The sequence below is a fragment of the Protopterus annectens genome, chromosome 8.part1, assembly GCF_019279795.1.
Source record: "Protopterus annectens isolate FY-2018-M chromosome 8.part1, PAN1.0, whole genome shotgun sequence".
Lineage (NCBI taxonomy): Eukaryota > Metazoa > Chordata > Ceratodontiformes > Protopteridae > Protopterus > Protopterus annectens.
Genome location: NC_056742.1, coordinates 502429235 through 502457153, shown reverse-complemented (window position 1 = coordinate 502457153; position 27919 = coordinate 502429235). Strand labels below are relative to the sequence as shown.

General features: G+C 36.8%; 1 protein-coding gene across 1 annotated transcript in view; it reads right to left on the bottom strand.

Annotated features, from left to right (window-relative positions):
• Positions 1–5362: 5362 nt before the first annotated feature.
• LOC122810422 (cadherin-1-like) overlaps positions 5363–27919 on the bottom strand; it is a 656917-nt gene continuing 634360 nt past the window's right edge. Inside the window, exon 11 of the mRNA XM_044082033.1 lies at positions 5363–5819. Within this exon, the coding sequence (XP_043937968.1) occupies positions 5706–5819 (114 nt within the window). The 3' untranslated portion in view covers positions 5363–5705. The remainder of the gene's footprint in view (positions 5820–27919) is intronic.

Here is a 27919-nt window from a genome sequence, read left to right as displayed (position 1 = left end):
GACTTTAAGAAGCATATGAAAGTGAGGGCATGTGTGTATAAACAGAGAGCACATGCAGGCAGCAGTGCCATTTTGAGTGAACAGCCAGAGCGTTAACATGTATGAGTGCAGTAGTTAGTCTGTTTATAAGTTTATTTAAGTTAAGGTTATTAAGCCTCAATGCTGATGTGTTTGTATATAAAGCTACTTGAACCAAACCCACAACCATTCATCTGTTTTATCCTGACCGGATGAATGACAAGGACTTTGTTCATTTTCTGACTCTGGCTTCCAATGTCTGATGTGCAGACTGGGCACATATAATGGTTTTCCATTCTTGCATCAACTCTTGACATTTTTAGAGCCATGTAAATTGCTAATGTGTGTGCAGCATGCCTGAGCCACATTAATAAAATTCGGAATCATTCCGCCATGTTTTCTAGTTTATTAGCATAACGCAGTACTCATTATATAATCATTATATCTCTGCTGTGTCATGTTTCCTGAATTGCACACGTTCTGCTTCTCCCTGCTGGACACATAAACCAGACGTGCTCAGCACAACATGGTGGGCATTTATCAGTCCAGGCCTAAGCTACTCAGACTCCATGAATTCTCATATTTTGTGCATGCTATCTCTGCTTAACAAGTAGAGCATATTTGAACATATAATTAGAATGCACAGAGGGTAGAAGACACAATAGTACTGGAAAATGTGAAAGGTTCATTAGCATATAAAAGCTCCTTACTTTACTCAAAACCACCTTTCTTGCAATCGACAGTTTCATGGCAGATTCCACCATATCAGGTAAGGGAATTACTTATCTAGTAGCAGCACCAGGACCAAAAGTGAAAATGACATTCCTAAATGCTGCAAATTATCAGTCACTGTGTCTCTCCACGAAGTAGGTACATTACAATTACTCCTCCTCCCATTCTAAAATATGAAATTGTCATCCACAGATAAACTGCTACATATTTGAATGACTATAATCTGTTCTGTTTAACCACAACAGGATTTATGCAGGCCACAACAGAGTACTGCCAACAAAAGGACTAAAGAAAGGCTATGTTGGTCTGAGCAAGTAACTTAACTAAAGCATGTCAGTATGGGGTTCCCTTTCTAACCTTCCAAAGTGTTCCTACTCATCTCTGTTTAATCAACTGACATAAGCATTAGTGCTGTAGCTACAAAATAGTTCAGCTATTTAATTGAAAATACTCAGTCAGTATGTGAACCTAAAGCCCTTTCCTAACCCAGATCAATCATAGATGGAGCCTTTTGAGGATTAATATTAGGCTCTCAGTTATTCAACATTTTGTGAATAACATGTATAAAGCTTCACACCCCACTTAGCGTATACAGTATATTGATGACTGTACCCATGTGTATTCAACCAAATTGTTCTAATCACTTTAGAAACAAATCTTATTCACTAATATTCACAAGTACTCTTCGCACTCTGACCTTCTACTAAATGCTACAAAAATATAGGTCGTGTTACTGCCCAGTAAGCCATATCCTAAACTCACCATCACCTTTTAGATTCTATCCCCCTGAGGTGCAAGTACAGACATGGCAGATGACACCAAATTTATAAGAGATACAGTGAATAACAATTTGAAGTTTAATAAAAAAATGCATAATTCAATAAAAAATAACAAACTACTGGGCCTAGTATATAAAGTAGGCTTTTTTTGTTAATAATGCCCATTTTACTATGGATTATTGCTTTTTTTTTTTTTTTTGGTAAGTTAGCTTCTTGCATGCCTGCCCTATTGTTATGCATGCACATAGTTTTCAGCTACCGATGTGCTATTATACAAATGTTGAGGTAGTGTGTGCATTGCTTGTCTTCTAACCTGGACAGACACACAAGGATGGTAAGCATTATAGTTTCTGGTGCAGGAAGAGACAGGCAGAAAAATGTACTACTCAGCTGTTTACACTAGTTTGCCCATCCTGGATGGTCCCAGACAAACAATTTGCTTCCAAGCAGCAGGAGACCTACACAATACCAATTGCTGTATGACCAGGGATGTTCTCTTGGTGATCCCAAACCAGTGGCAGTAACTCTTGTGGGGTGTGTCTGTGGGAGCATGTACTTGACAGGAGAAAGGTATAAGATTTCCCCGTAGTTATGCAGCCACCAGGGTTTGTGTTGGGGGTTAGAAAACAAACAGCACTCATGCCTGCCTGTGTGATGTCCGCAAAACAGATTGCTTTGACCCCATTATGAGAAAGAATTGTCAGTGGCAGCAGCTCAGTTACTGGAAGGCAAATGGATCTAGAAAAAGGAGGATCATGAATATTCTCAACATTTTCCAAGAGATATGGGTCTTGTGATGAAGTGAGGCATTTAACATGTATACCATCGAATAAAAGGGGAAGAAAGGCTATGGAGGCATAAGGTAAGGAAAGATGGATGTAATCAATATGGATGAAACTCGCAGATAAAGGGTACAAGGCTGCGTGGCACTTATTTTATTTTATTTTGAGTTTATTTACTGGAGTAAAGCACTGATCCTATTGGACTTATTTCGGAAGCCTGCAGTAAACAGAACACATACATGGTATTATATAGACAGTGAATGACAAAATGCAATATATATTCGCACAAGGAAAGAATTTCAATGAAAAGTAGAGTTACAGATCAAGTATGTAGAGGGAGAAAGGTTAGGAAGAGCTTATTAACAAAGGGATAGCAGTTGCATTTTACAAGAGTCGTGATTGTGCTTTTAGTTCTAATCAGAAAATGGGATAAAAGGAACGAACGTTAAGAAAAGAGGGGAGGATTCCCACTGTTTGGGGCAAGGAATTGAGAAAGCATGGTCTGTGCAATGAAACTTAGTTTGGAGGGTTGGAGATGAGGACGTGAGTGGTTAAGATTACTAAGGTTGTATATGGGGTATCTCTGAATAGTCTGCAGGCTAGTGGGGGAGGGGAGTCTAATTCTTCATATGTTTAAATAGTTGAGAGGCAAGTAGAAAGTTAGCACATTGTTTCACATGTAGCCCATCAGCATTTCAATGGTTTTCAAGTGCTGATCATTTCATAGGAAAATATAGTAATGAACATAGGTTCATAGGTTCTTAGGAGGTTAGTAGGCTAGCGACCTTAGAACCCTTACAAGTCTAGCCATGTTAATCCCAAGTTACCTCAACTGTCTTTGGTTAAAGGGACGTAATTCACAGAGCACATCTATTATATACACCGACTACCCCAGTCCATGAAGGCCATGGGTGCCAATTTGTGGTCTACCATCCATTTGTTCAATTTGCACTTGAATGAGGTCAGTGAGGTGCTCTACTTCATGTGAATTAGAAGTTTATTTCCAGAGTAGTGGTAATCCCTGGCAGATATATCTCTCTCTCCAACATGTTCAGTTAATGTCACAGGCTAGGTTAAAATCCGTAGAACGAGTGACTCTTGTGCCATTTGACTTGTGGATGTGCAGCATATCCATCAGGACAGGCTCAGAGACTGCCCTGTAGGTCAGGCACAAGTTGCCTATAAGCAGCCTATACAATACAGAGTACAGTGACAGCGCTTTCAGTTTATCCATGTTATGGTTTGGAGGCCCTGTATTTTCTTGGTGAGAAACCTCTGTGGTCTCTCCAGCTGCTGCAGGTGTCTGGTGAGGTATACACAGAAGTGAGCATTGCACTATATTAATAGCCTGATAAGGGTTGAGTACAGTAGAGTTATAACATCCTTAGACCTGGATGCCATGCCCTTACTTATGAGATGTGCAAAGTAGAAGGCTTTTCTCACCACTGTGGAAACTTGGTGGTCAAAGTTCAGATTGCCATCTACCTGTGTTCCCAGATCTCTCACCACTGGGTTTGAACTTAGGGGGTGCAGTCAATATTGTAATTAGCAGGGAATTCCACTTTGCCAGGGGGATAATAGTGCATTTTTTTGTATTTAGTTTTAGACCAATGCTATGGCATCAGTCATTTGTCTATGTTAGCCCCTCCTGTAATATGTTAACATCAGTTGGAGACTCAATGGTTGCACCCAATTTACAATCATCAGCAAACCTGATAAGCCAAAGGCTGTCTACTTTAGCCTGGACTTCTGAGAAATAGATTCCAAACAGTAAAGGTCCCAGAACAGATCCTTGTGGTACTCCACTGGTGATGGGTATACTGGTAGATGTGGAGTCACCAACTTTGACAGTATGTGTTTTGTCATGAGGCAACTGGTTACCTATCTAGTGATGTAAGGGTTAATCCCCAGGTAAGAGAGTTTCTCAATACCTGAGTGGAGGATTGTGTCAAAGCATTGTCTAGGTCAAGGTAGGCAGTATACACTGTCTTACCTTCATCCAGGGCTTTGGTCACTTTCTCAATGAAGTCTAATGAGTAACGTGAGGAAGTATTTTTCACATGAGATGACAGTAATGATCTGGAATGGTCTGTTGCACAAAGCTGTGGAAGGGCCACCAGTGAAGGATTTACAGGGTCATGGGATAACTGGATATTGCAATAGTGAGAGTAATCACATACAACTGCACTGACATCAATTTCTCACAATATTACACTTACAAAGACTGGCTAAACTCTGTGTCTTTTTGTGTTGGCATTTATTTTATGTCCACACACATAGTATATGTCTCCTGGATGTTATCTGTTTATACATCTGTCTAGATCTAAAGCCATTGCCTTGGGACAATGGATGGCTAAGTGGGAGCAATGTGAAATTATAAAGTCATGAACAGTCATTCATGAGAAGATGACATGCAAACACATTCTATTTTTTATAGAATGTCGGTATAAATAATCAAAATATTTTCCATCTGAGTGCATGGAGATGCAGCCCAGTGGAAGTGTGTTAGCAGTTGCTGGCATTGTTGACACACACTGCTTTGTTCTCCATTTCAGTTCCTTCATAAGACTCTGTGACTCCATGTAGATTTTCGGTGGGTTCTTCACTTTGTTCCTAGGACAGCATACATATTTGAATACAAGAATGCAATCTACTAAATGATTTATAAACTGTTATTTTGGTAAACTGCCATTCTCTGAATTGCTTATAGGTATGTTTGTCATGTGTGTGCATATGTTTGTGTATATATACATCCTATGACAGACTGTAATCCTGTCCAGGATTAGTTTCTCTGCTCTGTACCCTTTGAATGTTAGGATAAGTTATGGCCACCCTGTGACCCTGAAATGGATAAACACAGGTATCAGGGAAGCAATGAATGAATAAATGAATATTTGAATTTCCTGGCTTCACAGAATAAGGTTTAAAATGGGTTTAAATCTGTATTTTTAAATATTTAATTTCCAAATATTTATTAAAATGTTTTAGCACTTTCAATAATTTGTAGAACCCTGAAAACTCAACCTTAGATATTTAAATGAGGCACAGACATTAGCTTTTAGACATTTTATTAATCATAATGCAAAAAACAGTCCAACTATAACCAGGTGTCCTCGCAGAAAACTAATGCAAATCCAAAAAAGAACAAAGCAGCAAAGACAAGGCCCCAGCTTCTTATAATACCGACTGCTTTAACGATACACAAGCGCTTTCACTGAATGCTTCATCAGGTGTCTATTTTTTGGATTTTATTAATCATGTTGTACACTAACGTGAAAATTCTGCACGTTTATTAAATGCATACATTAACTTCATTTTTAGTTTGTTACTTATAATAACACAAAAAGTGAATTGAGGTTTCACAGAACGTCTGATGTCTTGTGTTCAGTCTCCTTCATTGCTGTGGTTTTGTCTGTGGCTTAGTGGCTTCATATGTGGAGTATGATGTGGCATTAAACAGAAGGGGAATATGGATCTTTTGAGCTTGTTCAGTGACTAAAAATGCAATCTGAAAGAAAAGCACATTAAAAATTTAGTTTGTCTTGCATCTCGCTTTATTTAATCCACCACTGATCTCATCAAACCTGCTTAAGCCACATGAGGTTATTTTCTAATGTCCACACATTGTACAACAGATAAAGGGTTTATAATTTAGAACAAGAGTATGTAATCAGTAACAACAAAATCAGACCTAATCACACCCTTAATGTTGCTGAAATCAAATAAAGATTGTTAAGTATTTTGGCAGATGAAGTTTGAGCAAGTAAGGTAGGTCAAATCCATAAATATCTACCTACACTGTTTGCAGTGCTGGCTGCAACTGTCACACCTTACAAAGAAAAATGTGAGACTTCTCGGGTTAAAACATGTTCCATTGCTGTATTTTATCAATGGGCATCCCTTGTAAAAATAACTTAACTGGAATGCAATTCAGTATACTTAAAAGTCTAAATAATCTACTATTCCAATGTTTACATGCACATGTATATCAGATGTATATGGATTTAGTGGATGTACATTGCAATCAACATCCAAATGCCCAAACCCCCTGTACCATTCCCTTATTTACCAGTGGCATTCAACAATGCCATGATAACATGAGAAATTATTGTTTCTCTGGGAAAGATATTCATAGCAGACACACACCTTGGATTGTTACATATTTAACTCCAATAGTACAATAACTCAGAGAGAGAAGGGAATGTAATGTTCTCTTTATTTTGATAAACTTAAAATAATTGAAGATAAAAATGTTTCTGCCATAGTCAAACAATAAACTAGCCCCTTGCTGGTTTTCCACATACCCATTTTATTCAATTCTTTGTTCTTATAATTAACAAGACATATTCAGATCCCTAAGTAAGTGATCACATGGAATATTTAGTCTGAAAATTTCAATAATGGGAAATATGTTAGAAATGGGAACTGCATTCATTTTGGTAGAAAATGCATGGAGCCAGTCAAAATGATGCTTATGCAAGCAATAGTGACTTTCCACTTGGGGAAAGTTTTTGAAAAAGAAATCTTAGTAAAGCCTTATTGCAGCAGCCATGGATCAAGCAAATAATGCACAGATTCTGTTGCATGTGAAAAATAAAACAGCAAATAATCTCCAAGGCTCAGAGCACCACAATCATTTATTGGCTGTCACCCCAGTGTATGGTCTGACTATGTCATAACACGATATCATCCTTTTCAGCTTAATATGGTTCACTCACTATATACTGTTGGTTCCAAAATGATATGGAAAGTACTGGTCAGAGGACATAAATTGATCAAATTGCTTCACTGTACCTACATTTTTATTCTAGCCAATTTTCGTGGTCTTACTTTGGCAGTTTTAGTAACAGAGACCCTTCAAACTGATATATCCATTTATTAATGCAACAATATATTTATTAATGCAACAATATATTTATTAATGCTCTGCTTAGTACAGTAGGTCATACTATCCAACTAAGTCATGACTAACATGAAGACAGAAAATAAGACTCCCACTAGTTAGAACTAAGCCTGAGATCATTTTTTAATAAAACAGTGTTGTCAACAGCAAAACATCACAAAAATACTTAACTTTATTGAAAACATTAAGCACTTGCATTCCTTAAATAAGGGAACTTTAAAATGTAACCAACCTCATCATCAGGGATTTAAATATGCTTCGCAAATTACATGGTTTAGGCCAATTAACTTAATTAATTATCATATAAACAACAATGAAGTACAGAGAACTACCACATCTTGCTAAAACACTGTTAGCAATGATTTGTAATCATTTTTAATTTTTAATATCACAACACACCACTTATAATCTCACCTTTCTCTTAATTAATAAACGCCTAATAGACATCTCATTGATGCCTTGAGGGTTTGTGGTATCCAAAAGGAGCTACAAATGCAATTCTCTACTTTCCAAGTGGGTCTCCCAATCAACTGCCCCTCCCCTGCATTAAAAATTGTACTTTAACAAAATACATTGAAATAATGGTTAGTCTGACTCTCTTAAGACCGTGGTCTTAATTTCTTGTGGTTACAGATCAGTCTTCCAGAAATCACCCTAAATAAATGAAATCTAGTGGTAACTTTGTTTCTTGATATATGCCATGTGGAAAATTGACATAAAGTTGCACTGGCATTTGATATAAAGCATGATGGTTCCATACTGGTTCCAATGCCTGTACAGCAGAAGTGGCACACCTATGATGCATAAGCTTGTTCTTGATATTTTATGCATTGTGCATGTGGCGGGGTGCACAGGCATAGAGTACAGCATACAGAGAAACTATGTTCCATGCAGAGCATGCTTATAGCTGGCAGTAGACACCAGTAAAGCTGTGCTTCACATCCTACAATATATAGCTACAGCCATCATCTAAAACAATTATTTCATGCACATTCATAGCCAAGAGCCATATTCCATAGGTTTAAGCACATATGGACATGCATCTACAAAACATATTAGCATATAATGCTGTCAGTATAGCAGGAACATCAAAACAACATAACATGAGACACTTACTAAAGATGTTGGCTAAGAGCAAACCACTGAAACAACAATAAAAATAACCACATGCCAAGACACATGCCAAGGCTAACTGTTCATTAGGTGGCAATGATGCCAACATGTATTACAGAGACTGATGCACTCAATAAAGTGGTTTATGAAGTGGTATCAGCATAATAGTGAAGCTTTACTGAGGGTGGCTCACATGTCTGATTTACAAATATGGCATCAGTCAGCAAAGCAGGTAAAGAGTAGATGTAATATGTGCTCCGTACAATCAAGAGGTCATGGGTCATCACATTTAGTGATGCAATAACACGTGACCATGTACTACCTGGAAATAATGGAAACACTGGACTGAAATAGTGTATTTGCATGATGGCTGAAGTGTTGTGGAAGAAGCATAGTTATACACATGCACACTCTACCAAAACATTTAAAATCACTATTGCAAAGATACTATTTGAACCCTGTGATCTCCGTAGTCACCAGTCTCAGTGAACATTTAGTTGCTTTGCTACTTTACTACATAAAGCGTAAGAATTGCAGGCAGCTTAAGAGTGATTTGCAGTTATTGTGATCCGAGTTCCATGTGTGAAGGCGGGTCAGTGTATCAGTTCCCCCTGTGATCTAAAGGTAGTAAAAGTATCCCACTGCATTAGCTCTATAAAGTGTTGTATGTAAAGGCACCCCATTTTGCAGTTAATACATACATGTATCATTCTGCTAAAGCAACTGATAGCGCATAACATTTATTATATCACAGAAAACATTAAAGGTCTAAGCAATAATGGAGAACACTGGACTGAGAGTAACTTGTGTTCGTATTCATAGACATGAATTACGCTCAGTGCAGTGTTCTCCATTATTGCACATTGTACCCTCTGATCACATATCACACAGGATGGCATTTGTAAAGTAACTTGGAAAGTCTACCCTCATTGCTGTCTCATCAAGACAGAAAAGATAAAATGTTGCTATCTAACAATTAAAAGAATCGTTTTACAACCTTTTGTAAGTGACTATCTCTATGTAAAGCATACGTTTAAGGGTGTATGCGCTCTTTGTTAATGTCCAGTTAAGTGAAGTTCAGATTCTTGTAAAGGGAGTGTCACTGGGTTGTTTTAATTGATGTGAAACTCAAAAAGGGAAGGTGTTATGTCTCATATTCTCCCTTTTCAGCAGGTTTTATATATATATATATTTATATATATATATATGTATATATATATATATATATATATATATATATATATATATATACACACACACACACACACACACACACACACACACACACACACACACACACACACACACACACACACACACACACACACACACACGGATTCACTTTATATTCTTGAAATACTGAAATGTTGAAATTCAGTATTTCAAAGCTATAAAGTCGAAACCTTAAAGCAACGAAAACTCAGAACCACAAAATTCAAAATCTCGTACACCAGAAATTTTGAATTTCGCACTTCTACTCCACACACACACACACACACACACACACACACACACAACTTCCTCCCCACACACAAACACAAGCTCTCTACTGCACCCCCCACACCCCCCACTTAAATATTCTAACTCCAAGGTCGCACTACATACAAACACACACACACCACCACACAAGCTACATTCTCCTAGCACACACACATCCCAGCAACAAAACACACTAACACACACCACAGCCCCTACTCAAAACCCTTAACACATATACATTTACCTGAATCCATAACCACAGAGAAACCTTAGAAGTGCGAAATTCAAAACCTTTTTGCGCTTCTAAGGTTTCGCTCTTTTCAGGATTCCACTTTATGGGCTCGAAATACTGAATTTCGATATTTCAGTATTTCGAGCTTCTAAAGTGAATCCATACATATATATATATATATATATATATATATATATATATATATATATACACACACATATATATATATGTGTGTGTGTGTGTGTGTGTGACTGTGTGTAATTATACATATATAAAGATACAGAGAGAGAGAGAGGGAGAGAGGAATGCAGCAGCTGAGGTAGAATTTTTCTTTCTGGATTGCTTGTGCCCTTTATATAGAATTGCCCTTTGGTTGATGGTGTAAGATCACAGTACAGGGCATTTGTGATGTGTTTTCACTCTGTTTTGGAATCATATTTCTATATATAAGTTACATGGGAATGAGGAGTGCAGGGATGTTGCATCCCTACAAAATATTGTTTTATGTGTTGGTTTGTACGGGAGCATAAATGACGTGAGTGATATGTTTTGATGTGCTGGAAATGAGATCTCTTTTCTTTCTCTGCTGCTGTGGAGGATATTTGTTTTCTATACACACACCCGCAAACACACCAACAGACACACACCCACACACACCCACAGACACATACACATAGTCTCTCTCACATACACACACACACACACACACACACACACACACACACACACACACACACACACACACACACACACACACACACACACACACACACACACACACACATATATATATATATATATATATATATATATATATATATATATATATTAGGGGGGCTGAAAACAGTTTTGCATGTTTTACAACACTGGAAGTATTGTTGTCTTGGGCAGCTAGCTCCACATACATTGCTTAAATAAGATCACAATTATTCATAACAGGTAAGATTTAAGATACACATCATGGCTAGGTGCAGAACCAGTGCCCTAAGGCAGAATGATATGGAAACATACTGCTTTGTACACTTTGAGAACCAGCACAGGAGATACCTATTTAGGAACTTTGTTTACTCAGTATGATGTCTGGTTGATGAATGACATTTTGATGGGTTGGGTTTATGACTTATGTGACATACTGTTTTGTTTCATGAATGACATTTTGATGACTTGGACGAATGACTTAAGTGGCACACTGTTCTGTTTCATAAATGACATTTTGACGACTTGGGCTAGTGACTTATGCGGCACATAGCTGCACTGTAGTCATTAGTGGAATAATCTTAGGTGACATCAGGCAGACTACTTGACAAGATCGCCAATCCCAAGAACACTTAGATGATGGTTTCCTTTAGTGGCACAGTTGCAGTAATGATCAGTCAACTGCTTTACCTTTACGCATACAACTGCACATGTGTCAGGTAAGCAATTCAAGTGGCCATGTCATACAGTTGTCATGACCACTGTAGGCATTATGCCTGCAGGCTGGCATACATGTCACTAGTGATCCAGATGTAAGCTGTGGTTTAGCTAGAGTGCATAGACATATTTTTTTTGCCTGGCAGGTGGCTAGTTATTGACCCCAGTGTCAGGGATAAAAAAAGAGAGGGGAGAGGTCTCATAGCAGGCACAGTGTTGTGGCTGTCCTGGTTACTTATATATCACAGTACTTGTGTGCTCTCCATTAGCACTTGGACAATGCTTGAGTACAGATGACTTGTGAATGTTTTGATACATAGAACCACATCCAACAACACTTGAGGCAAATGTGCAACATCATCTGGAATGGGGTATAAGTCCCATGAAATGGCCAAGAATATACGTATGCTAACAAGTCTAAGTCTAAAGCATCCATTATCAAAACATGAGATAATGGAGGAAGGAATGGACAGAGTCCATTTGGCTGAATATCATCCATCAGTTATGTCCCATGAAACAACATAGAATTAGTAGAAATACCTGACTTAACTCATTCACTCCAGTGGAGCTCAGGAAGTTTGCACTGTAACTTCCAATGGGCGAAGCCTAAGTGTTTTGGCAGAATCAAATTACGTCCTCACATTTCAAACAAATATTCATATTTCTGGAACAATGGGGGTTACAAAAGAAGTATAAATGGCAAACCCTTCAGCACAAACTATTTTATAGTAATAGTATTCTTTAGGTTCTGGGTCTTAAACGTCATTTTATAAGTCACAGTACACACAGTAACTTATCACATTTGTAATATTTTATAAACAACTTATAATACCTCAACAACCACTCAAGTTACACACATACTGTCAGCAGCATTTTATTCCTCTAGCTGAGAGCTTTCATATGAGGCTAAGGAGTTCTGTCTGTCTTACTTGGCTGCTGAGATATTTAGAAAAATATGAAAATTATATCTATATAAATTAATATTATAAAAACAACAGTTAATATCTATTTACCTGCACTAGGTAGAGGTCAAATATTAATGCAGTTGAGTTTGCCATTCTGTAAGCTTTAAGATGAAATCTTTCACAACCTTGTACATAGCATGTTTTTAGAATTATTGATGCAAATATGAACAAAAAATATTTGACGCCTAGAGGCATCAGTAGGAGTTAATTGCAGATGCACCTGGAGGCATCACTCAGATGTAATGAGTTAAGAGATCCTGTAGTTAAAATGACTCTGCAGGAAGCATTAAAATTGTATCATGTGATCATGCGAAATCGGGCATTTTGAACCACCATTATGTTGGAAGACATGTGACCTGAAGAACTTGACAGTAGTGTGGACAGGGTGTCAGCTTATGAAGCAATGGTAGTATGCTCTGTAACATTTCTTGTGGCAAAATATGTACACCTTATTAATGTCCAGGAAGGACTCTAAAAATACTTCTTTGTTGTAAGGGAGTAGATCTGACTTTTGCTAATTTAAGACTGAAAATTTTGAGCAGCAATATTTACTATCTGCAGATAATCCAATAAGTCATGCTTAAGTTGCATCTGAGTAAGGCAGTTATCTAGACAGGAATAAATACAGAATTCTTTCAATCTGTGGGATGTGAATGCAAAGTCTGGGAACTTGAAGATCCGTTTTGGAGCTGTTAAGAGCTTGAGAGGAAGGATCACAGACTAAAAATGTTTATTTGCCCCTTGAAATTCTATGGCATCTGTTATGGAGTCTAAATCATTTTAAATTTTAAACTAATTTGTATATATTTGTTAATCAGTTAAGTATATGGAACTACTGAAAAGATGATTGTAACATGCTGTTATGCATTGCTTGCATCTGATGTAGTCAAGTACATTTTTTGAGGAAACAAAGGCTGAAATATTTGTCATTCTGATCTACCTTACCTACAAATCATGCTGAGGCTGGACTGGTCTAGCATAGGCCTCTACTGACCGCTTTCTATTTTGCACAGGTAAGAACCTAGAATAACATCCTCTTGCTATTAAAAGGAAAGATAACTTTTTGAATAACTTTTATTTCTGAATAGTTTTATTGGAGCATGCCTTGATCTGGAAATAAGAGCTCTGGACAGCTTTGAAACAATTGCCTTCAAATTTGAACACAGCCAATTTATTGTAACATGTCTCCAATGTGCCTCTTTACCACAAATCTGTGTTGATGTCTTGCCGGTTATTCAGAAATATTGGCAAAGATTGTATGGTGCCTCCTGCTCATATAACACTGAAAATTAGCAGGATTGACAAAATCTGAACTAGCGCAGACAACTACTTTTTTATTTTATTTATTTTATTTTACATTTGTTAACCGGGAGGGTCCGACTGGACACAGGTCCATTTTCAGTGGAGGCCCGGGGAGAAAAGCTCCATGTTACACTCTTAGCAATTATACAGTTCTAAGCAAGTTTTAAGAACAAATTTAGGTGTTACATTATTTAGAGTAGTACAAAAATGAAAATTCCACAGCATATAATGCATTTGTTAGAAGTAATAAGTATTAGAAAATTAACAAGAATTTATTTTTTATATATTCTCATTCACAATAAATTAAAATTTATAGAGACATAGATACACACACACACACATATATATATATATATATATATATATATATATATATATATATATATACATATACATATGTTGATATCCACACATCAAGAACAAAGGTATTGAAGTAAGACCAAGATGAGAATAAAAAGTTCTCTGATAAGGTTTATACCTTTCTCAGATACAGATTATAGCCTATATCAGGTAGAGATTTTAGTATTGTAGTGAACAGGTGATAGTATGTTTTATCCTATTGTAATGATGCTGAGTTCGGATGAAAAGCAAGGATATTAGTAGGGCTATGTAGGGAAAATGTCAGAGAGAAGCAGAATCTTTGCAAGTGTGTAAAGTTATTGTTACTGATATAACCTGATAGTACTTCTCTTTGTTTTTACTTTGTGATAGATATCTGTATACATACAACTGTTATTTAGACTTATATTTAGACTCTGAAATATCATCAGGGCTTATAGAACTCAAAAAAGTGCAGTGGAGTATCTTTACTATACACTGACTATCTTGAAATCCCACCCTACAATAAACCTATTCCCAAATTACATAATGCTGAACTCCTCATCACCCATCTTAAACTAAATAATCATAAGCAGGTATGAGTTATAGAACCATATATTCCCCCAAGTAATAATAATACAACCCTGGAAAACATCCTAGACTGGATCTCACATAACATTTCTAATGAAAAGATAATCCTAGGTGATGGTAATTTTGATTGGCAGATTATCTCCACAAAATATCCATCAATTAGCCTAAACTTATTTGGATTGGCTCAGCTGATTTCCTTCCCGATACGTTCGAACAATCTCAGAAACAGTGGTTCAATTCTTGACTGCATATTGGTGTCCAATTCCACTAAGCATGTCTCCAGTGGGACCCTCTCTGATTATCTCAGTGATCACCTCCCTGTATAAGCAAACAGACTCAGCACCCATCATGTCAAACAAATCTTACTTAGGACTTCTCATAACCTCACTAATTTTAACCCTGATATAATTAACAGAATTGTAAACAAGCAATAATGCCCAACAGGGTGTGCATTAATATGTAATTAATGCTCACCCAGAGGTGTTGTGAGGCCCGACTCTGCAGGTGGAGGGCCTCTACACCTCTGGAAATGCATCAATTACACATTAACACACACCCATTATTGCACTTAGACAATGACCTGCCTGGAAAAGTGTTGTATTTTACATCCTTATGTATTTTTTTTAAGTACTATTTTATTTTCTTAATATATTTTTGATGTAAAATAGTTCCTCCTCCTAATGTTTCATACTTGCTGTAGTCTATTTTAATAGTGTCAAACATATATAAAAAAATAATAATAGTGCTTAAAAAAATACTAAGCAAGTGAAACACAACAATTTTACATACAGCCCATTCTCTGTCACATACACACATACACAGTATGAACCATTACTTCAAATACATCTATTATTTGTTCTAGATGTAATAGATGTAATAATAGATGTATTTGAAGTAATGGTGCACATTAATCAGATAGGCATTAATATTCATGAATTCATGCTTTATGATTGGTTGGTTTGAAACAATAGAGAAAGGTCTATGGTTAATTTATATAAGTAAATTGAATTGATTTACTATTTAAAGGTGTTTTAATTAATTAATAAAATTTGTCTGATGAAGTCCTATGTACAAGGACGAAAACGCATAACTGAACTGTTGTTGTAAGAGCGTTAATATAAGATATCGTTTGCTTCAACATTTTATGTGATTTTAAACTTTGTGGAATAAACTGCTTGAACCGAGTTACAACGTCCCCCGGCACTTGTTTTTTGGATTCTCTATCAAGTAGAGCCACTGAAGTGATCCCCGGGGTGAACTTTCTATTTCCCATTCACTCATCAAGATTTCTCTTGAAATGGGCCAGTGAGGTGCTCTGCTTGACATGTATGGGAAGTCTATTCCAGAGCATGGGCAGTCTCTTGGTTATGAATCTGTCCTTCCAGCATGTTCTGTTGATTGTGGTAATGAGGTTGAGGTCTCTGGAGGATGTGGTGTGCAGGGATTGGGATTTCTTTAGATGCAGCATTTCTAACAGAGCTGGGTCAGACATGGCTTTGTAAGTCAAGCAGAGATTGTCTCTTAGTAGACAATATGAGGCAGAGAATAGCTGGAGTTTTTTAAGTCTGTCCACATAGGACATGTGTTTAAGGCCTAGGTATTATAGGTGATGCTGTATGCATTCTCACTACTTGCTATATCTCAACTATCAGGAGATGCAAACATGGAAACATGGTGACTATCACATTGACTATTGCTGGTGTTAATATCTGAACTAGCATGTAATAATGCCAAATATGTACAACATAACCTGAAAGCAGTCCCTTAGATCATAAATATAAATGATCAGAGAAACCCCTGTGGCATTAGACATTTGAGGAAACATCTACAAATGGATTAGTCAGTGGTTAGCATAGTGGTCATCATTGCCACAGGGTCATAATGACTTGTAATGTGTCCCATCAGACAGCTGTATGATGTTAGAATTTTGATTCTGCATACCACCTACTGTATAACTGGAGAAGGGTCTGACTGTAGAAATGATAAAATCAGCAAGCAATGGACATTGCAGGAATTGAGTTCATCCTCATGTCTTGGTGAGTACCTTCATGAGGTGGACCCTGTTTTTTTTACACAATATCACCAAGGCAACGCTAATATATAGACTTTATTTTATATAGCATACATCATGCTTAGAAGTAGGTTAAAAATGAAAAAGACAGCGGGGTGCACACGTCCCAGGATAAAATAGTGCCCAACCCTGGTAGGCACAATGGTGCCAGGATTGAGAAAAATGGCAATATTGAATCCACAAGACATGGAAACATTCCTACAATGAAGATAGACCAGGCTCAGGGGAGGATGCCCCCATCCCCACTGTAGAAGGAAGTCGTAGTCCACAAAAATCACAAAATCTGATAGGCCAAAGAAGAGCCATAAAGATGATAGTGTGGACTATTGAGGATAAGAAAGAAATTATGTATTGTTACTATTATACAACAAGCCCAGAATTTTTGGACAGAATATATACAAAAAGATTGAGAGAGAAATTAGAGGAAAGATAAATACTTGCACAAGAAAAATTGTTAAAAGCTTCAAATGCAAATGTGTGTTCATTAATACAACTGGTTCATGAAAAACATTATATAGACCAAGAAAATTTGGGCCTTTTGGAAAAAGAAGTGATTGAGAAAGTCCAAAAATATAAAGAACAAAATATAGAGACTTATGAAAGGTATAAAAAAGAAATATGGACATGGTAAAGAAAGAGAGATCTGATATGGTGCAATATTTATGCAAAGCAGAAAACCAATTTAATCAATACAAAAATCAGCCTCAAAGATATTTGAAGAGAAATATAGGCAAAGGCATCCATATATGGAACATTTCTCAATACAAAAATAAGAGCACAAAGGAGAAACTTAGAACAGAAGAGTAGTAAAGTAGATGTTACAATTTTTATTTATTTATTTATTTTATTTTACATTTGTTGACCGGGCTAGTCCAGCTGGATATATATCCAATACAGACAAAATAACAGAGAATAAAAACATTTTTTTTTTAGTAGAATTATACAAGGTACAAGAAAGGATGACTATCACATTTTAAAAAAAAGTACAAGTTAAAAACAAAAGCAAAATCTATCCACTAAAGTTATTCAGAGATCTAGGAGTACTTAAGTATTCACCTCTCAAATTTCAGAAAGCTTCAGGTAGGGCCAGTCAGGAGACAGGAATAAAAGAAAAATAATAAGGTGTGTTGAGCCATACTTTTAATATTGGTACAGGGACATAGCCATTGAGAAGTAAGGTGTCCTTTGATATGTCTTTGAAGAGAGGTGGACTGAAGAGTCGCTATTTCTTGAGGGATTAGATTCCAGTGTTTACCTATGGAATTAGAAAATAGTGCATCTCCAGCTTTGTTATTTGATTTAGTAATGGATACTAGAAACTTGTTGGCAGAACGCAGTGTGTTTAGGTTCTTATATGGAGAGATAAGTTTAGCCAGACTTGGAGTATTTTCAGCGAAGTGCAGGGCTTTATGAGTTATAAGTAGTTGTTGGTAAAGTAATTGGTTATTTAGTTCTAGCCAATTTAGTTGTTTCAGGTTATAACAGTGGTGGGTTCTAAAGGGAGTTGCATTAATGAATCTAGCTATACTGTTATAACATGTGGAGAGTTTATTGATGTTCTTTTAGAGAGTGTGGTATAAATGGTGAGAGTAGAGAGCAGGTGAGTCTGTGCAATGGTTTTTCTGGCTGCTGGGGTAAGGAAAGGTTTAATTCTATAGAGTGTCCCAATTTTTTATTCACAGCTTTGATGGTACTATTTATTTGTTCATCAAAATTGAGATGGTTATCAATGGTTACCCCTAAATTATCAGGGTTAATGCAGGTTGAATTATTGGAGGTGATAGTAAAGAGAGGTGTAGGATATTTATTAGTAGGAGTAAAGAGAAGGAGCTTTGTTTTGGGATTAAGGAGGAGGCAATGCTGCAAAACCACTTTTCAACATTATGAAAGGTTGTCTGGGTGATGGACTGAGAGAGGGAGTATTTGTGGCGGAGCAGATCAATGTCGAGTCATCTGCATATTGGATGCAGGTAGCTTGAGGTAAATTCAAGTATAGGTCATTAATAAATACTGAGAAAAGAAGGGGTCCAATGATAGATCCTTGTGGAACCCCTACATTTACTGGAAGTAAAGATGAGAGGTTATTTTCCCATAGAACTGCTTGTTGTCTATTTTCCAGATAGCTTTTAAACCATTGTAGAGTCTGAGAGCTTAAAGAGAGGTTGTTAAGTTTGTCAAGGAGTATATTATGGTTAACCATATCAAAAGCTTTTGATAGATCTATAAATAGAGCTGATGAGAGAAGGTTACTGTTTGATTTTTATTTATAGAGTCAGTAAAAGACAGAAGGGCAGTGGTAGTACTGTGATGGGGTCTAAAACCATGTTGACAGTCAGCTAGAAGGTTGTTTTGAAGAAGGTAATTCAGAAATTGTTTATGTATACACCTTTCCATTATTTTAGCTAATGGGGACAGTAAGGCAATAGGACGATAGTTGGATAATCGGAAGAAGGGCCTCCTTTATGAAGGAATTATGTGAGATATCTTCCAGACTGAGGGATTTTCTTTTCAGAGATGGTCCTATTTATTAGAATAGATATTGGGTGAGAGATAGCTTTAGCAGCAATTTGTAAGTATTCAGAAGGGAGCTGGTCAGCTGATGGCGTGCATGGTTTTAGTTTTGACAGAAGCTTATATATGATAGAAGAAGACACAGGTTGGATTTGAAAGTGATTAGTAGAGGCTGGAGAGATATCAGGTGAGGATGGAGTAGGTGTTGGTAGAGAGTTTGCTAGTGTTAGAATGGCTTCTGTAAAGTAGTTATTAAAGGCATTTGGGATTAGTGTAGAGGTATTAGGGTTAAATCCTGAGGGGGTAGGAGTAGTAGAATGACCTGGTTTAAGAAGGTTATTTATACCTGACCAAAATTTTTGAGGGGTATTTTGTGTAGTTTGTTGAAGGTGGAGATAAAATTCCTTTTTGTCTCTAAGAGTGTCTTTTTTGGTAGAATTTCTTAACTGTTTATAGAGGAGATGGTCAGATGGGGACTTGGTAGCTTTCCATTTGGACCAGGTTTTATTTCTAAGGATCATTTTTTCTTTAGTTTGCTTAGTAAGCCAAGGGGCAGTTTGGCTTTTATCCTAATAGAGTGGAATGGAGCATGATAGTCCAGGACTTGCAGAAATTTTGTGTTAAAGAAGGAAACTGCTTCATTGAGTTCGAGGTGTGATAAAGGTGACCAGTCACATGCCTGTAATTCTGTAAGGAAGTTATCAGGGTTGAAAAATTTTTCATCTTTTAAGTTTATGCATATTAGGAATATTCAGTTTTTGTCTGATCACATATGTAAGTGTGTGATCACTAATACTGTCAGGAAGTGTACCTGCAGTATAGTAAGTGTGGGCATTATTAATTAGAATCCAGTCCAGAATTGTTTCTTTCTTATTTGGTTTATGTGTTCTAGTTGTAGTTGTTATTAATTGAGAGTAACCATGGAGATTAATATGGTTAGTAGGTTGATGGTCTGCACAGGTTTTCCAATCAATGTTGAAGTCACCAAGTATTATGGTTTCTTGGGGTAGTTGACTGGACAGGGGACTAAGTAGGCTTTCTAGTGTTTGGGTATTGTTGCCAGGGGGAAGGTACATACATATTAGATAGATTGCTTTATTGTTGTTTATCTGTAGTTTGATAGATAAGATTTCTGTTTTAGAGCTTGTTAATGGAACGTCATTAAATTGGGAAACTAGTAGGTTTGATTTATAAATAATGGCTATACCGCCTCCTTTCTTTTTTATACGGTCATTTCTAAGTATGTTATAGCCAGGAGGGGTGATTTCCTGCAGCACCAACGATATAAAACAAAAATAGAAGCATGTAGCATGTACCTGCAAACTGCTACCTTTCAACCTCTTAGAGCAATACATCTGCTCAAAGCCATAAATAAAAGTGGGACAAAGGCCCAAAAATAGGGGCAATTTTTAAATATTGCTCTTACAAAACTTAGAAAGTTGATAGAATAACAGGTTGTGCATTAGCATGAATTTTCTGAAGGGTATGAAGTCTGAAACTCAAACGTCTGTAATTATTTTCTAACTTCAGTCTTTAATGATTTGTCACTAATTTCAGAAAACCACAATTTTAAGAAAAACAGACCAAAAATATGAAGCAAAAATCTGAACATTATGTGAAAATCTGTATAGTTGAGAGGTTTGATAAGTGAAGGTTTTAGTGTAGAAAGTCTACCACAGATTACGTCACAGCATGATGGAACAATGAGCTCCCAAAGTAAGGAGAAACAGGAGGAGCAGGAGACATCTGAAGAAGGAATATGGACATTGGAAAGAAAAAGTGATTGAATATGGTATAATATTTATGCAAAGGAGAAAGTAAAACTAACCAATACAAAAACAGCAGCACCAACGATATTTGAAGAGAAATACAGGCAAATGCATGTGAGTATGGACAACTTTACAAAACAAATATAAGAAAACAAAGAGGGAAATTAGAAAGGAGGATTAGTAATGGAAAAGTTAAAGAAATAGAAAATGTGGTTATGGATTACCTGCAAAGTGAAGGATTTAATGTAGAATATCTAACTCTGATAACATCACATCAGGGTAAAGCAATGAATCCCAAATTAAGGAGAAACCAGTGGAGTGGGAAACATCTGATCAGTTGCCATATTAAGACACTTTTGAGCCTTCTATAGGAAATCAGTATAAAAGTTCATTTGGAATTGCAGAGCAAGGGAAGGAACAGGAAACTGTGGCAAAGCTGACACAGTCAATGTTGTAGAGTGATAAGTCAGTGAGTTCCCATATGAACGAGCAACAGATGACACCGGATGAAAATAAAGAGAACGTGGCACAAGAAGAATTATTTATTTTATTTAGTATTTATCTATTTTATATTTGTTGACCGAGATTGACCGACTGAGCTGAAGAGCCCTTTTTCAGCAGAGGCCTGGGGAGAAAAGCTCCAACATATTATACAATTTCCATTTTAAATTAACATTAAACAGTAATGTTACAAGATTATTACAAGGTATTAAGTAGTAATACAATGTTATACAGTGTCAGTAATCAGGAATAGCATAACTATTTCAAGATGTATAAAAAGAAATATGTCATTAAGATGAATATAGTGTTTGGGGTAAGTAGTTACAAAAACCCAGTTTTATCATGATGTAGTTGCATGAAGGCAAGACAATTACAATAGAATGTTTGAGGCAATTTGCTTAATATATTTTAGAAGACAGTAGAAAGAGTAGTCAAGGAAGATTAGAGAGAGCTAGTGAGAAGAGTGAGTTAAGGGCAGAAAGTAGATTAAGGTGTGAGAAGTAGGGGGTGTTAAGGAGGTAGAGTGCAGTGGCAGAACCAGTGACTTTTAAAGTGCTCTTTGGTGGCTGTCTTAAATTGTTTAGGATGTGTAAGGGTCCTGATTTCTAGTGGGAGCCTATTCCAGGCAATAGTGGGGTGATAGCTGTACATGTTGCGTCTAACTTTAGACTTGGGTTTGAAGATTTGTAGTAGGTCTTGGTTAGAGCTTCAGAGAGGTCTGGAGGGAGAATAATGGGAGATGAGAGGGGATAGTGCTGGGCAGTAGGAAGGCTGATATAGGATAGAATGGATGATCTGGAGCTGAGAGAGAAGAAGCTGGTGGGGTAATTCAAGCCAGTTTAGGTGTTTTAGAGAGAGACAGTGATGGGATTTGTAGGTTTGTTGGGCAGCAAATCTAGCTACCTTGTTGTAGGTAGATTCGAGTTTGGTCAGGAATGCTGAGTTAAGATTTGTGAGAATTGAGATTAGTGAGAAGATGCTCTGGAACTTTCTGTAGAATGCCCACAGGAAATGGGGAACATAAAATGTGCCCTCAGTTTAGAAGAAAATGATCTAAGGAAAATTTTGATTTAATAGAGATGGATGATATATTAAGATCAATGAAAGAAATAGACTACAGAAAGTCAATAAGACCAAAAATGTTAGAAGTTTGATAAAGCAAATGAAAACAGTAATCAGGGCTGTTCACAAAAACGCGTGTGATACAGCATAAATAAATAGGATATATTACTGTGCAACTAAATTAATAGCAGATAAAGTTTTAACACAAAAAGACATGGCAGTAAGGGAAAGGAAGGGGAGAAAACAAATACCATCATGGACATTTCGAAAAGAGAAAACTATAACACAAGTAAGACAAGAACAGTCAGTGTTAGAAGAGTACAGAAGAGGGAGCAGATCAAAAAAAATAGAAAGATAGAGGTGATAAAAGCAACATGCAGTATTAGAACGGATCAGGATCTATCACGCAGTATCACAAATAATAAACTAAAATATCAGCAAAGGCAGAAAAACTTAGAAGATACGCAGATAAAGATAAAGGAAAAGTACAAAATAAGCATTTATTGATGACCCAAAAATGTTTTATAGAGAATTGGGAAACATGATAAAAGGAATTGAAAGACCACCAAAAATGAAGAAATAGACACATTTTGGAGAAGTATCTATGAAGATCCTGTGGAACATAACAAAGATGCTAAATGATAGAAGAAGTAAAAGAAAGAATAAGAAGTTTAAAAGTGCAGGATATGAAATGGGATGATGTAATGGCCAGAAAAACTGAACTAGAATTAAGAAAAGGCTCCTAACTGGAAAAACCCAGCCCAGATGCAGTACATAACTTCTGGCTAAAATATTAACAGTGATACATGAAGATTTAGCTATGAGTAAGAACTGTTTATATGTACACTCTGAAAAGATGCCAACCTAATTAACAATATGTAGAACAACACTCATGCTTAAGAGAGAACCTGCAAGCTACCCTAAAAACTATAGACCAATAACTTCCCTTCCGATGACATAAACTATAGACTGGAATTGATGCAGACAGAGTTTATAGTCATTTAGAAGAAAACTCAATCATGGCAATAGAACAATAGGACAATAAAAGAAAGTCATATGGAACAAAGGATCATTTTTTCTTAAATAAAGTCATACTGGAGAACTGTTAAAAGGGGAAGCACTTACATGTGCCATAGATAGAATACAAAAAGAGCATTTGATAGCATCCCAGATTCATGGAAAAAAAAATTGCTTACAAATGTATAGGATACACTCTACACTGTTTGACTATATTATAACAACCATGAAACAGTAGCAAACCACTTTGCAGTTAAGCCATGATAAAGGACAAATTATTACCAGGGATAAAAATTCAAAGGGGATATTCCAGGGTGACTATTTGCCGTCAATGCTCTTTTGGCTTGCATCTATTAAGCCTACTTCACAGATTAGGTTATGGCTACAATTAGGATCCCAGAAAACAACAAAGTGTAATCTCATCTTCTTTTTGTGGATGATTTAAAACTATATACCTCATCAGACGAGGAACTGAAAACACAACTAGAGCTGGTCAAAACTTTCTCAAATGATATAAGAAAGTCATTTGGCCTTGGTAAATGTGTAAAAGCGACCTTTAAAGCAGGAAAGCTGCTGCACCAAGAAAACATCAGTTTGGAACAGGAATGTGATATAAAGAACTTGAGCAAGAGGGAGTACATAAATATTTGGGAACTGATGAAGGATCAACAATAAAACATGAACAAATGCGAATAAAATTTAGTAAAGAATATTTTAGAAGACTTAAATTAATACCGGAGACAGCTTTGACATCTAGGAACAAAGTCCAGGCAATAAATCAGTTTGCTCTTCCTGTCCTAACTTACAGTTTTGAAGTCAGTAGACAGGTTAAACCAAAAAAAAATGCTTCAAATGATTTATAAAGATCAGTGCATACCAAGATTATGTGTTCCCTCTTCTGAAGAAGGTATGGGCCTCTTCAAAACTGATTATATTTATAAACACCCAGTCATAGGACTGCATATATATTTGCTGACCTCACAATATCCAAACATAGTGAAAGTTTAAAAACACGAGTAGACTTAAGTCTAAGATAACTTCCCTGCTTACTTTAGCAGAAGCATATCAGTGTGAAGTGGGAGAGATCAAACCAGAAATAGATAAAAATCAGGCAGCAAATGAATGTGCTAAAACACAAAAGAAGGAATTTTATAAGGTAAAGGATCAGATGAAAAGGCAAGAAATGTTGAATATGCATAAATATAGTTGCAAAAACAGCAAATTCTTGCAACAGCCTCATGTTGATCAGGACTGAATGAAGGAATGGTTAAGGAGAGGTGAATTTAAGCAAAAAGATGAAAGGTTAATATTGGTAGCCCATGATACTGGACTGCATACATATTGGTTCACAAAGTCCATTGAACATGTGGGAGAAACAGACAAATGCAAGTTATGTAAAACAGAATTGGAAACATTTGTACATTTTGTTGCTGAGTAAGATACAGTAACGGCAGAAGGACTAAATACTTAAATACATAATAATGTGGCAAGACTGTTGCATTGGGGATTGTGCAATCATTATAATATTGAAGTAGCCGAGAAACATTGGAAACATGATCCACAAAGCATTATAGAGAATTGTGAAGCTTGTATCACATGGGATCACCCATGACCAACAGTTTAAAAAAATAGATGCAAGAAAACCAGATATATTAGTAAAGTAGCATTAATCACTGAAATTGCTACACCTAGTGACTACAGTGTCTTATGTACTGAGAGACACAAAGTCATAAAATATCAGGATTTGCAGGCAGAAATGAGGGCAATATTGAAGAAGGATACCCAGACAGTTCCAACAGTAGTAGGACCAATGAGTCTAATAAAAAAGACTCTACAGTGTTATTTAGATATGTTACCAATATATGTAATGCTGTATGAATCGCAGAAGGATTAAATTTTGGGCACATTGCGGGTCCTGGGAAGAACACTTCTGCCTAACATCAATGACTGAAGCAGTAGTAATTTCAAGAACTTTAATCAGGCTTTGACTTAGGAATGGGGTCCATTCCCATCATGGTATTGGAAACCCAAAAGTCTTGCAGAAATTAAACCTGAATAAGGAGCTAACCGTATGTAACGCCAATCCACCAGATTCTTAGAATGACTACGGCTTCAACCCCTCCCACCAAAAACATACTGTTGTCGCAGCATAATTTTAACTATCAATGTAGTTAAACTAATAACATTGTAAATACAGTAGTTAAAATAACTGTGTAGGTTCTGTTATTAAAGGCTTAATTTCCTTCACTGAATTTTATGAGTATGAAAAAATAATTAAAATGCAATATCATTATTTATATCTCTTCACCCTCCCTCTTTGTCTCTATCCTTTCTCTTTTATTTCTGTTTTCTTTTTTTTCATTATTGATATGTCTCTTCTACTGCTAGTATTATATGCAAGAACACAGAGTACTGGACTGACCACACCAGCACATTCTGTCATCCCTCACAGGTGGCAGTAGCAGTGCAACCACCACCACCACCAGGGGTACCAAGCAAATCTGGTTCCCAGCCTGCCAGAGTTACCTCCTCAGCTCCTGTCCTTCCTGCACCTCCAGTTTCAGGTAGCTCTGCCCCAGAGGCTGGTAAACTGGTACCTACTGGTAGCAGTGTAAGTGGGGTGACAATTATGTCACCTGACAGGAAATGGCAAAGCTTGTGGGAGAGGTCCTGGACATGAAGTTTGATGCACACAATGGCCATACAGAGACTATGCTCTGGTGACTCATTGAGTGACATCCCTGTGCAAAACCGTCTCCAGGTCCCAAGGCAGGAGCCAATGGTGATGATTCCCAAAGTAAGGAGCAATCTTTCAATAAGTCAATGATGGCAATGACTGCATCTCCAAACACCCAGTTCTATCCTTAAACATGATGTTCCTCACCCTTTTATCTAAAATCTCCTCTATATGTTACATAATCCTCACTTTACCATTGTCTTCCTTCTGTTTGTCTGATGTCTCCTTCACCATTGTGTCCCCCCATTGTGTTACTCCACATCCCTTAGGTCATATCTGTCTTCCCTTGTGACCTAGACTCCACCTCTTAACAACCTTTCACTTCCCTGACTTTCTCCCCTAACTCTCCCCCTCAAAAAATACTCCCAATAATACCTCTCAGCTTCACAGACCTTTAATAAAAGTGCACATGATTGGTTCTTATAGTTCATGATAAATAGTGACTGGTTCTCACAAATCATTGAGGATTCCAGTCAGTAAATGGTTAAGAATATAACTGTAATTCACCAGTACTACTCGGCTAAGAAATTGATAGGTATGTTCCAGTCTCACCCCCATCCTGTTCATACCTTATTTCCTCACCTTGTGTTCTGCCCTTTGCTTGTTCCCCTTTTCAGCTCTGTCTTATACTCCTATTTCCAACCTTTAATCTGGTCAAAAAATACACACCATATGCATGCCCAAAAGGGGTTACATATATTAAAATCATCTCTCTCTGTTTATACATCGCACAATGTTGCTCTTCACCTATAAACACAGGGAAATAATAATACGCATCTGATGGCAAAAATGAAAAAATAATCTTTTGAATGTGCTAGGATCTTGCCATCAGTCAGACAAATGAGCTTAGTGTAGGTGTGAGTCAGAAATACAGTAAAGTTGTTATTTTGCTCTGAAAGCCTGTAGGGCCCAGTGGATTCATGATATGATGAATCTGAACTCATTGCATTGGGTGCTGGGTTCTAATCCCTTGAGGGTGGGATATGTTTTATAACATGACATTTTCATCACACAATAGTATTCCATTCCCTTGTAATATTTTATTTTATGTTTTTTAACATACTTGCCTGAGTGCTTCATTGGCATACCTGCATAATACTTTGGCTCTCTAAATACAAGCGGCAAAGGCAAGGGTTCAAAAATACATTCAGGTGTGCTTTTCTTTATAGTTATCCTATATTCCTGTTCTCTGGTATGTGTTTTTCCAACACTTTCCCTATGTCTGATACTGAAGCATACTTTGCCAATGCTCTGTTTTAGAAAATGTGAGTGACACAGGGATGGTTTCAAAGCCAGGAATGTATAATCATCTTGTCTTACAAATCACACATTCCTTTTCCCTGGAATGAAACATTCTACCATTAGCGCATTTATTCTGTCATGGAGTTTGGATCCATCTATCAAAATGTAAATATGGCATTGCCCAGCACTGTTGAGTTAAGAAGTTGTGAGATATGGTCCCAACCTACCTCCACCCAGCATATTCCTTCTTAATTCACCTTGTGTGCTACTGTCTGTGTTCTCCTTTAAATCTTGGCTTGATATTCCTGTTTCCAAATGCCTACAATCCCAGAAATAAACACAACACACACATAACCAATGCAGTTAAATGAATGGCTGTTTT